This window comes from Mus caroli, chromosome 11 (genome assembly GCF_900094665.2).
Source record: "Mus caroli chromosome 11, CAROLI_EIJ_v1.1, whole genome shotgun sequence".
NCBI lineage: Eukaryota > Metazoa > Chordata > Mammalia > Rodentia > Muridae > Mus > Mus caroli.
In genome coordinates, this window is record NC_034580.1 from 69408194 (window position 1) to 69424810 (window position 16617).

General features: G+C 49.1%; 1 protein-coding gene across 4 annotated transcripts in view; it reads right to left on the minus strand.

Moving 5' to 3' along the window:
- Rap1gap2 (RAP1 GTPase activating protein 2) overlaps nt 1–16617 on the minus strand; it is a 201578-nt gene that overhangs the window by 90576 nt on the left and 94385 nt on the right. For all 4 annotated transcript variants that reach the window (XR_003838023.1, XM_029483716.1, XM_029483717.1 and 1 more), the window contains one exon: nt 10792–10876. Coding sequence is in view for 3 of the 4 variants with exons in the window: in XM_029483716.1 (XP_029339576.1) it covers nt 10792–10876 (85 nt within the window). In the remaining variant the exon portion in view is untranslated. The remainder of the gene's footprint in view (nt 1–10791; nt 10877–16617) is intronic.

Genomic DNA, 16617 nt, shown 5'->3' on the forward strand with positions numbered 1-16617 from the left:
ATAAAAAAAAAAAAAAAAAAAAGAAACAGACAGTGCCATCCCTGACTGTGTGAGCTTTGGCTACAGAAGGCCAGGTCTTCCCAACCCTGTCACACTCTTCCCCTATGCAGGCAAATACAATCACATCTGCTAACAATGACACAAGTGGAGAGAGTTTCAACCAGACTCTGGGCCTCACCATGTTCCCACAGGAGCTCTCAGGATAGGACAGTCCAGACCCTGTATCAGGTCAAACACTACCCCCATCCAAAAGACATGTGCATGTCACAAGTCTGTGGATGGGACCTTGCAGTAAGTGGCCCATAGGGTGCACACTAGCAGATCCCAGAGTGTGAATGTGCATCCCTCCAAATTCATGTGCTACAAGGGAATAGCATCAGAAGGTGGAGCCTTTGGGAGATGATTGGCTCATGAGGGTTTTAACCCCGCAAAAGGAATCAGTGCCTTATAAAAGGACTGGACTATACAGACAAATGTAGTCATATGTTCAAGGGCCACATGTGGGAGTAAACAGCAAGGTGCCATCTTGGAAGCAGAAAGCAAGCCTCTCTAGATGCTAAATCCACCAGCCCCTTGAGTGTGAATGTCCCATCCTCCAGAGTGATGGGAAACAAATGTCTGGTCTGGTGTTTATAATTCACCCAGTCCCAAGGCACAGATGCACAGTGCAACTGAAACAGCTCTCAAGATGCAATCACTATCCTGGACTAACTACCCAGAGGGCTCTATCAGATGACAAGTGTCCAGACACATCAAGCAGACACACCCAGGGAGACAAGCAGCCACAGAATCACAGAGGCAGAGGAAGGCAAGGAGTAATGACTAGAGCTACCTGGAGCTGGAAGAACAAGCAAGATCTCCCTCACAGATTTTGGTGGGAGCAAGGCCCTGCTGACACCCTGATTTCAGACTTCTGACTGGAAGAGCCGTGGGAGAATGCGTTGCTGTTATTTTAAGCCACCCACTGAGTTTGTGGTAATTGTTACAGAACACTCAAAACTCTAGCTCCACAACTCAGCCAAGAGCAGGGAGTCTGCAGGAGGTCAGGGCCAGAGTGGTGGGAGACTACAGGTAGCATGTACCATCTACTGGGGCTTAGAGGGAGACACAAGCTATTAAGGCTTGGAACTACACCTGTGTCAATGCTTCAAGAAGAAAAGAAGCCACCAACCACTGGTTCCCAGGGCCCCAGACACTAGGCTTAAGGAACTGGTCGATGACACTTGTGCAAGGGGCAGGAGTAGACTAGGGACAGAATCTGGTAGCTCCAGCTGCCAAGTGGTCTCAGTGTAGCATATGCCAGTTAAAAGAGAAACATGGGTTTGTCATTAAAGTCACCCTGCAGGTGTTTGGTTCGCTGACCATGACGACAACGGCTAATCTTTAAAGAAACTGAAATATACCACCTATATGATGTTTAGATCTTCACAAAGCCCTTGCCAGCCCATGTTCTCCTTAAGCCACACAGTGACTATGTTAGACCTATGTTAGAGCTGAGGTTCACAGGGCCTTGCTGATCTGCACAGAGTGGCACTGTTGGTGATTAAACTCTAAGATTAAGGGCAAGTAATATGACCCAACAGATAAAGGTGCTTGCTACTGAGCCTGGTAACCTGAGTTTGATTCCTGGGACCCATACGATGGTGGGAGCAAGCAAACTCCTATAGGCTGTCCTCCAATGGGGGGGGTGTGGAGGGGGGGAAAGAGAGAAAGAGAGAGATTGATTTTGAAAACCAAAGTCCAAGTTCAGGACCAAGACTCTGTGCCAGACCCAGCCAGACCCAACACTTACTAGAGGAGGTCATAGGACCAGGTACTAAGTTCTAAGGCAGGGTGAATGGTCAGGCCTTCAAAAGCACATGTCATAACTAGGAATGCAAAGCCCAGAGAGCATTCCCAGGGAGACACCCTGAATATTAAGTGTTCCATCAAGGTCTTCGGAATGAGTAAGTCACGCCAGACTGAGTCTTGACTCACCTTCTCCAGGCACCCAATACTCAGACAATAGATAGCTCAGGCTGAGTTCTGCACACCAAACTGTACCTCACACCGCTTCCCAGAGCTTTGATGCCCTACCCTCAGCCTTCCAATGTTCCCCACAATGTCAGCATCTGTCCAGAAACAGGCTTATTTCAACATCAGCTGCAGAAGAGGGAACCAGCCGTGGGAAATTCTTGGTAGATCAGAAAATGTTCCAAGAGCTGTCTCAGAGCTCCCCACAGTCCTGAATCATCCAAGGCTCTGTGCAATCCCCTTCCAAAGGCCTCTATGAGGAAGGTGGCCTTGCAGGCCTTTCCTGTCCCCATAGAAACCACCTGGAGTGCAACCCTTGCTTATGTCAGAGTAGACTTTGGAGAATTCGAGAGTCCAGTTTGACGCTTCTGGAGCAGCACTCCTCCAGGCCTGCCTGGTAGGCTGAGATGTCTTACTGTTGTCCTTTTTCAAGCATCCTGTGGATATCTGAACCTAACAAGTAACAATTTATGTCTGAGACAGAGGCTCCCACAGTATCGGCTCCTCTGCTGTGGATGCCTGGCAAGGCAGAGAGGACAGGAAGTCCTCAGAAGAAACATAGTAGCAACAGAAGAAAGGATGCTTGTATCCTTCCTAACCCCAGCCCTAACCCTAACCTGAACTCTAACCTTAGCCCTAAGCACTGCTATCTTAGAAACAAAGTATCATCTTGAAGAAAGTTTTTATTTTTGAGGGACAATACTGACACTGAAGCAGCACAAGCCACACATGTCTGTTCTGAATGAAAATGTCAACTAATTTCAACTAAGGACAACCTCCTGACAGCATCCGCCACCTGGGAACTCTTCCTGTGCCTGCTCTACAAATGAGAAAGGTAAGGCTCAGAATAGTCACCCAGCTAAGAAGCCCCTTCATCCCTGGCAGACTGGCTCCAGAAACTGAGATGTTTACCGCTTTATATGGGTTAACTAGTTTGAAGAAGCCCCTTAGGGACCAGGTTACAGGGACTATATTGGTATCCACACCAGTAGGGGATCATGGGGCCAGTGTGAAGATTCGGAAAGGGAGCTGCAGAATCAAATGACAGGGGAAAGAAGTTCCCAGAGAGACAATTCAAGGAGCCCCCACGGTCTTGATCCACCCACTCAGAGGAGAAAGTGGACAAGGTTCTGGGAGCCTGGAGACCTAAGAAAAAGTCAGTGACTGTCTCCGTACTAGTAGGGGTTTTTTTGTTTGGTTGGTTGGTTTTTTTGTTTGTTTGTTTGTTTGGTTGGTTGGTTGGTTGGTTGGTTGGTTGGTTGGTTGGTTTTGGTTTTGGTTTTAGTTTGGTTTTTTGTTAGCTTGACACTGCAGTGGTTCAGAAAGAGAACCTCAATTGAGAAAATGCCCCCACCAGACTGCTACTGATGATTGGTGATGCCCAGCTCGCTGTAGTTTGTACCACCCCTTGGCTGGTGGTCCTGGGTGCTAGAAGGAAGCAGGCTCAGCAAGCCATGGGGAGCAAGCGGATAAGCAGCACCTTCCATGGCCTCTGCATCAGCTCCTGCCTCCAGCCCCGGTACTATTTGAGGTTCTGCCCTGACTTCCCTCAGTGAGAGACTGTGATGTGGAAGTATAAGATGAAGCAAATCCTTTCCTCCCCACGTTGCTTTTGGACCCCAGACAGCTTTCTCTGATGGTGTCTGCAAAGCAGGGCTCCTCTCTAGGGCCACCCATCAGAAGACCAAGGGTTCAAAGGTAATGGAAATAGGCAAAGCTTACCCAGGCTAAGCCTGGGTTCTCTAAAGAGAAGCAGTCATGGTCTGTTCCTCAGAGACAATAACATCATTGTCACTGTCCTCAATCACCATCCTAGGAGCCCATGACAGAGCACCTGCTGCGTCATGGATTACATCATGGCTGCTCAAACTGCTCCTGTGGTGTGTTGTCCCCATCACAGAGGGGAAGAGACAGGAGTCAGGGTGCCTGTGCCCTTGCTGAGAAGATGCCCTACCAGCTGGTGGGATAGTGGCTAGGGTAGTATAGGGTAATGACTAGAACACTGGCTCCGGCACACACCACAGGCTTGCCACTAAGCAGCTGCAGGACCTTCAACAAACAGCACAACCTTCCTGTGACTATTTCAGGCAGAGGAGCCAAAAGTGATTCCTGTCAAATGACATCTCCAAATGACTATCAGGAGCTTTCCACAGAGCTTGGTGGGACAGGATTCTGGTCATGTGGAAGCTCTTGGGAAAGACCATGACAGCCAATGCCTACTATATACACAGGGAGGAAGGTGGAGTCGTGTTTTCAGTTCCTCAGCTAGGGAGGTGCCAGAACTGGCAGAGATGCTATACAGTGCATGGGAGCACATCTACAGTCAGCCGGTTTCTTGGCTAAGACATCTAAGCAATGCAATGGAGGAAGAACTCTCCTCCAGATGATGGAACACTGGATGCTTATGCGAGGATAAATGAGCAGGGTCCTGACAGCAAACCTCACACAAAGTAAGTAGACACGGATCTCCCTTGGGCTCAGCATCATGGGTCATTAGAAAAAACGCAAATTAAACAGAGTGAGCTGCCAAGCATACACCCACTGAGGTGTATATTACTAAAACACTAAAAATTGACAGTGGTCAATGTCAGTAAAAAGTCAGAGCAGCCAGGACCTAATGGCATTGCTGGTGACATGCAAAATGGTCTCAAATGACGTTTAAGATTTAGGGCGGAGAATGTAGCTCAGAGATACACTTGCCTAGCATGCACACACACTACAAGAAAAAATAATAACAAAATAAAGAGTTTTACCATGCCCAGCATGATGGCACATGCCTGTAACTTCAGCAAGAGACTAAGGGAGAAAGATACTTGCAAGGTTAAGACCAGACTAGTTTATAGAATGAGACTCAGGTCTCCTAAAAAGAAACAACAAAAAGCTCACTACTCTTTAATGTAGTGATTCTATTCCTTGATAATCCAAGAGAAAGGAAGATACAAGTCCAAACAGATAATACTACAGCAGTCATAGCTTTTGGCTATGAGTACAGCCCAAACCAAAAAAAGACTCAGTTGTACCTCAACTGGAACACAAGCAAACCAATTGTGGTGTCTTCATGTGACAGAGTATTGCTCAGTAATAAGGGGAGGTAAAGGGGTGGGGCTGGCACCAGGAAGAAAGTAAAGAGATGGACTGGCCATGGGTCCGTGTGACAGGTTAAGGAGGGGGGTAGTACATGGGCATGCAGTAAGCCTAGGGGAAAAAGGTGAGCTGAGCCTCAGTCCAGAGGGATGCAGTGACGCTCATCGGATGTCTGCTTCCTTCACACATACAAAGGTTGTACAGCTGCCTCGCCTATGACTGTGGTTAAGTAGGAGGAGGGATCAGTGGCCCTGGGGGACAAAGCCCTGAAGGACCAACATAGGAATAGACAGTCTGCACCTTTCTCAGGAGAACCCTAGCCTCCACCACCTTCTCCAAAGGAGACCGTATGGCTCAGGGTGCCCCAGGGTTTCATGAGGAGGTCTTTAGAAACTAAACAAGGGTCACAGGCCAGCTACCAGCCTACTTGGGGCTCCAAGGACAATTCTGCCAGTTCGGGTCATAGCCATCCCATGCCCTAGAGAAATCAGTGTCTAGGAGATGCCTTGATGGAAGAGAATCTATTCCTTCCCCTCCTCAGTACAGAGAGGTCTGCTCTACAGCCCCAGCGGGCAGCCCAACCTTGCTTCCTATGGCCTCTTCTGACTCCCTCTTCTTCTCCACCCCCTCCCTCCTCCCCACTAAGAAGCCACTTTTAATCTGTGAGCTTGTCACATGCTGAACCATCTGGCTTCCTCTGCTAAGTTAAGGTACCCTGTAGAGGCTCTTTGAGGGTCAAGGACCAGTGCTTCTGGGTGTTCTCAGGGGAACCCACACAAAGCCAGTCAAGTACACTGTAGAGTCTGCTAAATGCCTACTGGTCCTTGTGAACATGAAAAGCAAACTCATGAAGACTAAAACCCTGGCAGCAACCCAGTGCACATCCAGGCAGCCAGCCCCCAACCCCACTCCCATCCTACCCTGCCCATCCTCAGCCTGGGAACTGGGCTCCCGTTTCAGCCCATCTGCTCAGCTTTTTCTCAGCTTCATATTGGGGGTAGGCAATCCCCTAGGAAAACAAGCTGCACAGAGGGAAAGGAGGACCGGACTGTATCTGTCTATAAAGGAAATGATGGATCGTTGATCCTGGATCCAAAGGAGCATTCTGCACCGGGGTCACACTACCAAGGGAACAGATGAGCCCTTCTCTTGCCAGGTACCTGCTCAGGTGGCAGGAAAAAAAAATGATTCAAGGGGCTGAAGAGATGGTTCTGACAGTAAAATACTTGCCAGGTAAGTATAAAGACTTGAATTCAATCCCCAGAACACATTAAAAAGCCAGGCATGGGGCCGACAGATATGGTTCAGTGGGTAAAGGCACTTGCTGCCAGACCTAATGACTTGAACTCCATCCCTGAGACACATATGATGGAATGAGAGAATCAACTCCTACAAGTTGCTCTCTGACCTCCAAACTTGAGATGTGGTACATGCACACACATACACACTCACAAACACACACACACAATTAAATAAACAAATTTAAAGCCAGGTTCAGTACTATTAACCTTAACTCTGGAGAGACAAAGACAGACTACTGGATAGATATGATACCCTGGGGCTTTGGGGCTTGCTGGCCAGCCAACCTGGCTTACTTGGCAAGCTCTCAGCCAGTGAGAGACCTCGTCTCAAAAAAAATATCATGGAATTTGTATAGAAATATCAAGGGACTTGTAAAGAAAAGAGGCTCAGTGGGTATGCAAGGGTGAGGACAAGAAAGGGTAATGAAATGTGATTATCAAATATCATGTGTGTGTGTGTGTGTGTACATATGAAATTATCAAAGCATAAAAATTTCAAAATAAAAATATGATTGTCTGATATCACCCTGAAAACAGAAACAAAAACAGGGATATGAGGAGAGATCTCCTAGATATATGACAGGATAGGGAGTGGGGGGCAAGCTGGAGAGATGGCTCAGTAGTTTAGACCACTGACTGCCCTTCCAAAGGACCTGAGTTCAATTCCCAGTACCTCCATGGCTACTTACAACCATCTATAATCCCAGTTCCAAGTGAGTAGGGCACCCTCTTCTGCCCTTCACAAGCATTGCACACACAAAGTACACTGATATACATTCAGGCAAAGTACCTATACACATTTAATAAAATAAATCTTAATCTTAAAAGGAGGGGAGACCCAGACACTCCTTCAACCTAGAGGTCTCAAGTTGTCCACAACAACTCAACCACCCTAAGCCAGAGGTCAAGAGCCCCAAAGACCAAGGGTCACCCCAGGAGCTCTGTGTCAAGAGGGATGAACAAACCCACAAGGATCAGCAGTACTGATGGCTGAGCACGCCATGGGACTCTCCATCCGTGCTGAACAAGTGTGCTGTGCACACTGTGGCTTTAAATCCCTGGAAAGCAGTTACCTTCATTCAATGGTGACATTCCTTAGGCATAGAGTCAAACCCTAGCCACAAACCATGACAGACACAGAGAGACAAGATATAACAGACCCCACACCAGCTACACACAAGATCTCCACCCAGAATCTTAAGGGCAGGGCCAGTCCCCTCCATTCCTAGCTCTCTCTATCTAACCCTGCCTCTGGAGTCTGAACACAGAAGTCACAGGCTGGGGACTTCCTGCGCTGAGTTCAAAGCATTTTTTAAAAGACAGAGTCTGGAGCTGGGGACGCCTTCTGATCATGAGTCACAGAGTTCACCAAGGATAGATGAGGGTCTGCCTGAGGCTCCTGAAACACCTGCGCCCCTCATTTCAATAGATCTCATGGGGACTGTCTACATCCTCTGACTCTCAGTGCCTCCACTCCTCAGCGCTGCCCTCTGCTGTCACCTCACCTCTCCAGACAGGCCTCAGTCATATCCCAGCATACACCAGGCCTCTCCACCCCGCGCTCCTCTGCACAGTCCACACCATACTTGGCCTCTCCCAGCAGCTGGACCAGCTGGCCATCCCTCCCTGTGAAGTGACTGCTCTTTCCCTCTGTGTCTATGCCCAACTTCTTCCATAGTACCATCCTAAGAACGTCCCTCTTCCGACTCCACCTTCTCCCTAGACAGCTGCCTTGGGCCTGAAAACACCACACGAACAACCTGACCCTTCTCTTCCTGCTGGGCTACCCCACCTCAGAAAATGCTTGCACCAAGAAATGTTGCTCCAGACCTTGAGACAATTCTTGCCTCCTCTCTTGGAATCACCTTGTCTCGTCAACCTACCACCTGAGAACTCTGAGCTCTGTTTCCAAATAAGCCTGCTGCTGCCCTGGGCAAGATCACATGCTCTTCCTGGTACTCCGACAGTGGCATCTGCTACATCTGCTGATTCCCACTCTGTTCTACTTCAGGCATCCTTCTCACAGCCATTAGGGTGAACACTCACAGTCCCCATCTCAGCAAGGGGCAATGGAAGCCGAAGGATCAAGAGTCCGAGTTACATGGTAAGACCTTGTCTAAAACAAAACAAAAACAAAACTGCACCTTTCCAATGCCCTTAACTGGGAACATTTTTTAATCTTTAGCCTGTCTTCAGGCCCAGACTCTCCCACCCTAAGTCAGGATGGTCCCGTGCTTCTAGTCTTTCCCAGTTCCTCTCCTTCCACCTCATCTCTGGGATCCCCAAGCTGTTCTGTGCTTCTGGTCACCTGAGATACCGGTAAGACCCAGATCCCGCTGGGCAGTCTGAAGTGGGGTACAGACACTGAGAGTGTGGCTGGTCCCTTTACCTCACTTTGAAGAGCAAGAGTCTTGAAGACCACCCTGACTCTACCTTAGTGCAAGTTCTCCTCGACTCTCAGGGCTCAGCTGAAATAGCATTTCCTCAAAGAAGCCCCATCAGTCCCTCGCCAAGGTCTCCTCAAGACCCACGACTTTCTCCTTCCTGAGTGGTACAGAGCTTCTCCTGCAAATATTCACCTTCCCTAGCTGTCCATCCCTCATTCTTGCCGCTCCCTTTTCAACTTCTGGCCCGATGGGTGAACAGTGATCCCCAGGGAAAAAGAGACCTCAGTCTCCAGTCCACTCCTGAGTCACTAAGCATCCAGCACTGGGCCTATGGGCTCACCAGTCCCTGTAGTGGGTCCTGTCTACTCTGAGTCTGGTTCCCCCTCCCTAAAGCAGTGCGTCAATTTTCCTTCCTGGAGCCACCTCATTTCTTCTCTCAGCCTCCCTGGTGGAGGTCATGAGACTCAGACCTGTCCAATCACAGCATTCCATTCTCTCTAGCCAATGAGCTTCCTCCCTGGGACTCTGTCAGAACTACTGATTAAAAAAAAATGCTATTCTTTTTCCATGAGAGCTACTTATCCCATAGGATAAGCTGCCATCACAAAGAATAAAACCATCACAGAAGAAAGTGGGAGAGAGGTCGACTCCCCCAGATGCAGCCATGCCTGGGAAAGTTCCTAGGCTGAAGTGAGTAGTGCTTCTGTCACTCAAGAGTCCTGACTAATGCAATACTCACATAAACACTGGGTGTTGAATGAATTAAATAGTCATGCGAGTGAAGCCTGCCAAGAGAACTCTCTGACTCTCCGTAGGCTTCCTCTCTATAAACTCTTGATGATGTCCCTGAGCAGAGGCAATCTTCCCACGACCCACTCTGCAGACCAGAAGGCTGAAACTCAGACTGGCCACATCCTCCTAGGTATTGCTCCATGCCAGCAAACCACCCTGAAGTTGGGTCACATACTATGCTGAGGGCTTTGGATGCCCAGGCATCCCCACCAAGAAAAAAAGAGTTGCACTACCATCTTGTACACTAGCCCACACACTACCCATCTCTGAATGCCTAATGAGGGCTCTGCTGCCATCGTGGCTCAGTGTGAGACAGGCGAATGCCATGCAGTGATGTTTATCTGCTGCCTCTGGGATGCCATGGGAAAGGGGAGCCGCCACACAGAGCAGCAGGGAAGAGGAGCCAAATTGTTACTTGTGAGTCATCTCAGAACAGAGCCTCATGCAGGACTAAGATACCAACAGGCCTTGAGGCCTGTTGAGGACTTGGGAGGCAGGAGACTTCCTCAGATCTAGTCTTTACCCGATGAAGTGTGAAGGAGGAAGTTGGGGGTGTATGGCTAATCTAACAGCCCTTCCCAAGGACTAGCCTAGGACAGGGTGGTCATCCCATGGACGTTGGAGGGAGAGACTGAACACAGAAAGGGATGGAAGGAGAGCTCAGTGCCCTTTCTAGGAAGGGTGGGGGTCCTAATCAAAGATGGGGTTCTCTCCAAAAGAGATTTCTTTCTGACCAAAGCCCCAGAACAATTCTCCCACAGAGACCGAAGCCATAGGCAACATCCCCACAGAGACCAGGGTAACAAAGCCAGCTGAGAGGGGCTGATCAAATGCTATCCAAGTCCTAGGAGGGTCTGCTTAGTCCCTTCCTGTCTTGGATGGCAGCTCCTTCAAACACCCAGCTTCCTTCCTCCAATATGGACTCCTTGTTCTCAGCCTCACCATTCCACATGGCTTCTCACTAATCTAAGCATGCTGCCAATCCCACCGCCACCCATCTGTTTCTTCACTGCCCCTTGTCACAGACACCCAGGCCTCAGTCATACTTTCTCCTCACTCTACCAGACTTAACAGGACACTGACTCCTGAAGTGTTGGACCCTCCATGGCCACCATAGAACAGAAGCAGCTGGACTGGAAGCTAAAACAGCAACGAGGCTTCACGATGCTCCCAGCATTCCCATCCTCCCACCTCTTGACTTTTGAGCCTCTTACCTTCATGGTCGGGGGAGCAGTGAGAGGAGGGGACAGTGGCCGATCTGGGAGGGTCACATCCGAGCTGTTGGCCAGCTCCTGCTTCCTGTAAAGAGACCAAAGGGGACAGAAGCTGTAAGCAAGGGCTTTCTTGAGCCTTCCCTCTGTGATCTAAGAGTGGCTGAGCTTGAAGACTCGGAAAGACACAGGAAACTAAAGTTGACTGCATCTCTTCATAGGGATATACTAACAGTGAAAGCAGTACAGTGCAAGACCCTGGTCCATCAGCATCCCCTAAGGACATGTAAGCCCCCAGATGCATACCAGAGTCTCTAAGGATGGAACCTGAGAATCTGCTTCACCCAGTTTCCCATGTGATCCTGATGCACCCAAAGTCTCAGAACCACTAGTTCTAAAAGACATAGGTCTAGGGTCAGAGGGAGACAAGGAAAGAGGTTACCTTTCCCATTGGTGTCTCTGTCCACTTGGACACATGCTCTCTAGCTCTCTCCCTCCCCCCTCCCACACATACACACACAGGGTGCACGCAGGGTGGGGGAGCAGGCATAGACCCACCCTTGGGAGGACAGGGATGCCTGCTGTAAAAGCCACAGGTAAAACTTATTTTAGTCCATGTAGGATAGGACCAGGTTTGAGGCAGCTAAACAGAGTTGTGTTGCCATAGAAACGCTGCTCTCACACACTCCCCACTTCCCATCTGGCCCTTGCTGGTGACCAAGGAGAGCTTGTTTGCTGTCCCATCACCAACCAGACTGCTTAAGTTGGGAGAAACTTCCACAGCAAGTTATGCAACAGGACCATCTGGGCAGAGATGGGGGATTCCCCCCTCCCAGTGGGCCAGGAACCTGATGTGCCCTGGGGGTAGAGCGGGGAAGATGGAAAGCCAAGACAATAGTACTGAGAACTGACAGAGATCACAATTGAGCAGCTAAAACCCCTAGCTTCACAGGAGCCCCATCCTGAAGCACTTAACAGTCAGCCTGTGTCTATGTTAAAGTGACCAAGACCCACCACTCCCCACTGGAGTGAACGCTCACTCTTCTTCTTCCTGGCCCATGTCCTAGTAGTGACAGCCCCAACCCAGGCTGCTTCATGAGGGAAACCCACATTCCCTAGAGCCATGCTCCCCAGCTTTCCAAAGAGAAAACCCAGCCCTGGAGCCTGGAGCCCAGAAACAGTCTCATAGTGGCTACCCAAGATCACAGGCTAGGACAGTCTAACACCTCTTGAGAAACCAGGCTAGAGACGCGGCCATACTGTCTAGCACAGAGCCCCTTGCTTCCCTTGCAGTCGGCCACCCGTTCTGTTCTCTAAGCAGTAGGACAGGGAAGCTGGTGAACATCTGGTTTAGCTCCACCCTGGCCAGCTCCCTTCCTCTCCTCTATCTGCCTCTGTCCTTACTTCTTCCTGCACCTTGATAACAGGACTTAGGATAGCTGGAGTGGAAGAGGTCTCTTCTCTATTGATCGAGACTGCTATCGGTCCAAGAACTAGAAAGGACAAGATTCAGACACACACAAACTACAAACCTCCCTTTCCATATATCAACTTAGCTGTGGCTACTGCTATGCCCTCACCTGCCTCCCAAAGCTGACCCAGCACAGCCTCTGCCCTCTGCCCTCTGCCCTCTGCCTTCTCCCTCTTCCACTCAGCCCTCTTTCAAGCAGCCACTGCTTCTCCTGATGAGTCTATCCCTAGAAAGCCAGAAGGTTGATCAAGGGTGGGAAATGGCACCCTCAGGTACCCTAGGACAAAGATAAGGGCACCTCCTTTGGGAACTGGGAGGCTGGCAGAGAACAGAGAAGAGGCAAATTTTCCATGAGAGAAGATAAGATTCTCTGGGCTCAATTGAAAACTTCCACCTATGCCTCTGGAGATGACTTATGGAGATGACTTAGACCTTAACTGGCAGCAGTCTTGAATCTCCAGGAACAACCCTGGGGATGAAGGAGAATGGTGTGATGAGATTTCTCACGCCACTCATTGGTGGACACAATGCATAGTCATGCTATCTAGTCCCATGTCCACACCCATGGGTCCAGAGTAAATGCAATTACTATCCAAGATCTAGGAATCCCTAACCTTTTCCCATGCACCTGCCTGCCTCCCCTGGATGCTGGATCAGCAACCAGGACCAGGAAATGATTAAGACCACACAAGGTAGCTTCCAGTCAGAAGGACTTCCCAAGTGATAGTGGGGCAGGAAAGAACACTCATGGCCAACGGTTTCCTTATAACTCCCAAGGTGGGTCTAGGAGTCCAGAGGGGATAGGAGATGGACACAAGGATGGCTACTACCCTGCAAAAGACTCAGGGTACACATGGGCCTTGACTCATGCATTAGAACCCCCCTTGCCTTGGTATCTTGATAACATCAAGTATACCTATAACAGGCACACTCATGGTTCCTCTTGGCACACTCTTGCTTCCATCCTTACCTCCTATTTAAGAGCTAAATGCCTATTGTTGGTTAAAGTGTGTCCCCTCAAAAAAGAGTATGTTGACATCTCAACCTGTAGCACCTATGAATAGGGACTTATCTGAAAGTAGAGTCTCTGCAGATGTGATGGAGGTTCAGATGAGGCTGTGAGCAAGGACATTAACATGCCCAGTGACCGTGTAAGAAGAGAAGGCACTGTAAGCTTGCAGGCCCACATCACACAGTGGCATGATAGACTTAAGAGTGATGTGGCTGCAAATGGAGAGATGCTAAGCCATCATGCCAAATGCCAGCAAATAGAAGAGACAGGAAGGACCCTTCTCCGGGGGGGTGGGGGGACAATCAAGCCACTGTGTTTCCATTGACATCTAATTGGATGTCAGAACTGAGAAAAGAAATGTCTGTTGTCTCAAGCCAGTTCTGGTACTTGGTAAGAGCTACCCTGGGGAAGCAATACGCCAGTTCTCACATCTACCCTTACTTAGCCTTGTGATTGAGAGACCAGGATGAAGAAGGTGAAACTACAGATTCTACCTCAACCCCACTGCCCACACGCTGATCTGCTGAGCCTGACCTTGTCCTGCACTAGCCCTCTTGACAATGACATTTACATATGAGCCAAGGCCTCCCCCAGGACACCAGGGCCAGATCCAGTCACCAGCTGACACAAAGATAAGGTGAGAGCCCCATGCTCTGTGGAGTTCCTGCTCTTTCTCTCTCACTCAGCAAACACATCACACATGCGTAGGTGAAATTGATGTGATTCTATCCAGGGACAACCTTGAACACTCTCATTTGTTATAAGCAAAAGGTAAATCATTACCAGAAGTAATGAGTTTCTTGGGAGCCGCAGTGTCACGAACCTGAGATTGGAAACTGCCCTCCCACTAGCCCAGACAAACAGGAACATATGCTGTAAAGTCACATGGCCCCATATTTACCCAGGGGCTCTTGGAAACACATAAGGGAAGGTGCTGATGATAAGGGCAGGTGGTGGAGAGGAGGAGGGAAGATGGAGAGAAGGCAGAAGGGAGGAGGAAGGTTTTAATCTCGGCTGAAATAGAGAGGCATGCAGGCACTGAATGAGTGGCTCCTCCAGGGGTTCCTGGAATTGCAGCCCACTCGGCAGCCTGGCTACTGCAGAGCCACATGAGTTAACGTTCTACTGGGAGATTGGCTTTTTGAAGCACAGGAGATCCCAGGGCAGAGAGGAAGGTGCTAGGTGGCCAGAAGAGCCCCCCACCAGGATTTAGCAAAATGCAATCTTAACAATGAAGGACAAAGGGACCTGGAGTAGAAGCTGGGCAGAGTCCTTGGGAGGTCCCTGTGACACCATTTCAGCATCCAGGGTCCATGTCTCTACCCTCAAAAGACTGTGACCTGGGCCCCTTGCAACAGCACATTGTCTTTTGCACATCACTATAGAGAATGCCCTACAGTTAGAATCAAGTGATTCCTGGGTTCAAGTTTGGCTCTTCCTGTTACTCTGTCACGTGACCTAACCTCTGTGCCTTGACGCAAATGCAGGAGTAGTGATGTTCTATGGGATTAAAAGCAATCCTGTAGAATAAAACTATGAAGCTCTGTACTAACGTAGACTAGAGCAGTGACAAACATTGCCAATAGGATTCATAAAATGTCCATCTGGGATGAGCAGGATGGCTCAGTGGGTAAATCCACAAAGCCTGATGACCTGGGTTCAACTTCCAACAACCTCACATGGTAAAATGGAAGAACTGATCCCCACAAGTTGCCCTTTGACCTCCACCTGTAAACCATGGCATGAGGGTACCCGAACGCACACATGCACACGCAGAGGTGTGTGCACAGGTGTGCACTTAATTAAAAAATGATACCAGTAAAGTAATTTAAAAAAAAAAAAGGTAATCTATCTCTGAGTGCAGAAAGAGAAACAAGGACCTCGGCTGTTTAAATGTCTGGGAAAACACTTCATCATCTCAAATACAGCAACAGTCCTTGCCCCTGGAGGTTTGTTCTTAGGATCATAACCACCCACTGGTTAATAATCAACAACAGGAAAATACCCACCTAGTAACAGATGGCCCAGGGGCCAGGTGCAAGGCCTCCCTCTGGCAGAGAGTTCTCACAAACCTTCATCCCTACCACCCTGGCTCCCCAGCCACCCCACGGGCACTTACACTTGCTTTCCAAATTAGCCAACCTAGGGGCTTACAGACACCTGTATGCACTGAGTAGCTTCTCAAGAAAACCAAACAAAAGGGGACACCAAGCATGAGTCACAGGAGCAAAGGACAGAAATGACCCCAATGTCCCAGAAGATGAACTGATAGCCCAAACACAAGTAGTCTGTAAAATGGAATATTGTTTCACCACAAACGGGAATGATGCATGGATGGCACTATCATCCGGTAAACCCTGAAAGCGTAACGCTAAATGAAAACAGCCAGTAGCAGAGGGACATAACTAGATCAATGGTTCTCAACCTGTGGGCTGGGACCCTTTCACAGGGGTCGCCTAAGGCCATCAGAAAGCATGGATATTTACATTAATGACTCACAACAGTAGCAAAATTACAGTTATGAAGTAGCAACAAAACAACTTTATGACTGGGGTCATCACAACATGGGGAACTGAATTAAAGGGCCACAGTGTTGGGAAGGTTGAGAACCACGGCTCTAAATGGTTCTGAGAGGTCCAGAACCAGCATATCCAAAGCCAGAATGCAGATCTGTAGTTGCCAAGACCTTGAAGGAGGAGACAAAGAAAGCACGGCTAATGAGTGGCTAAAATGTAGAGCTAGACCATCATGGTGGCTGTACAACCCTGTGCATGTACTGAAGCCTGGAGAATGCCACATACTTTCAAAGAATGAGCTTCATGGTATACGAATTCCATCTCAATTTTTGAAAAAGGACCAAATGCTCCAAAAGGACTCAGCCTGAGGCACAGGGGGAGAAGAGGTAGCTTGGTAGCCAGGCTGAGCTCTGGCCCAGATGAATGGACCCTCTACTTCTTGGTGTCTCTGCTTGATCCTCTGCAGAGAAGACAGAATGGATGAGTTGACTCTTGACTCCTGTTCCCTCTACAGAACTAGTCTTCATAGGAGCATAGAATTGTGTGTCACTGGATAAGCTACGAGGAGCACAGACAGAAGGGACTTGGCAGTGAAGGCTTCATCCTCAAAGAAGTCTACCAGAAGCCAGGTGTGGTGATGCACGCCTTTAATCCCTGCACTCAGAAGGCAGAGGCAGGCAGATCTCTGTGAGGTCCAGGCACTGATCCCCAAAACAAGTTCCAGGTCAGCCAGGGCACACAAAGAAAACATATCTCAAAAAAGTAAGAGAAGGAGGAGGAGGGGGAAGGGGAGAAGAGGAGGAGGGGGAAGAGGAGGAGGAGGAGGAGGA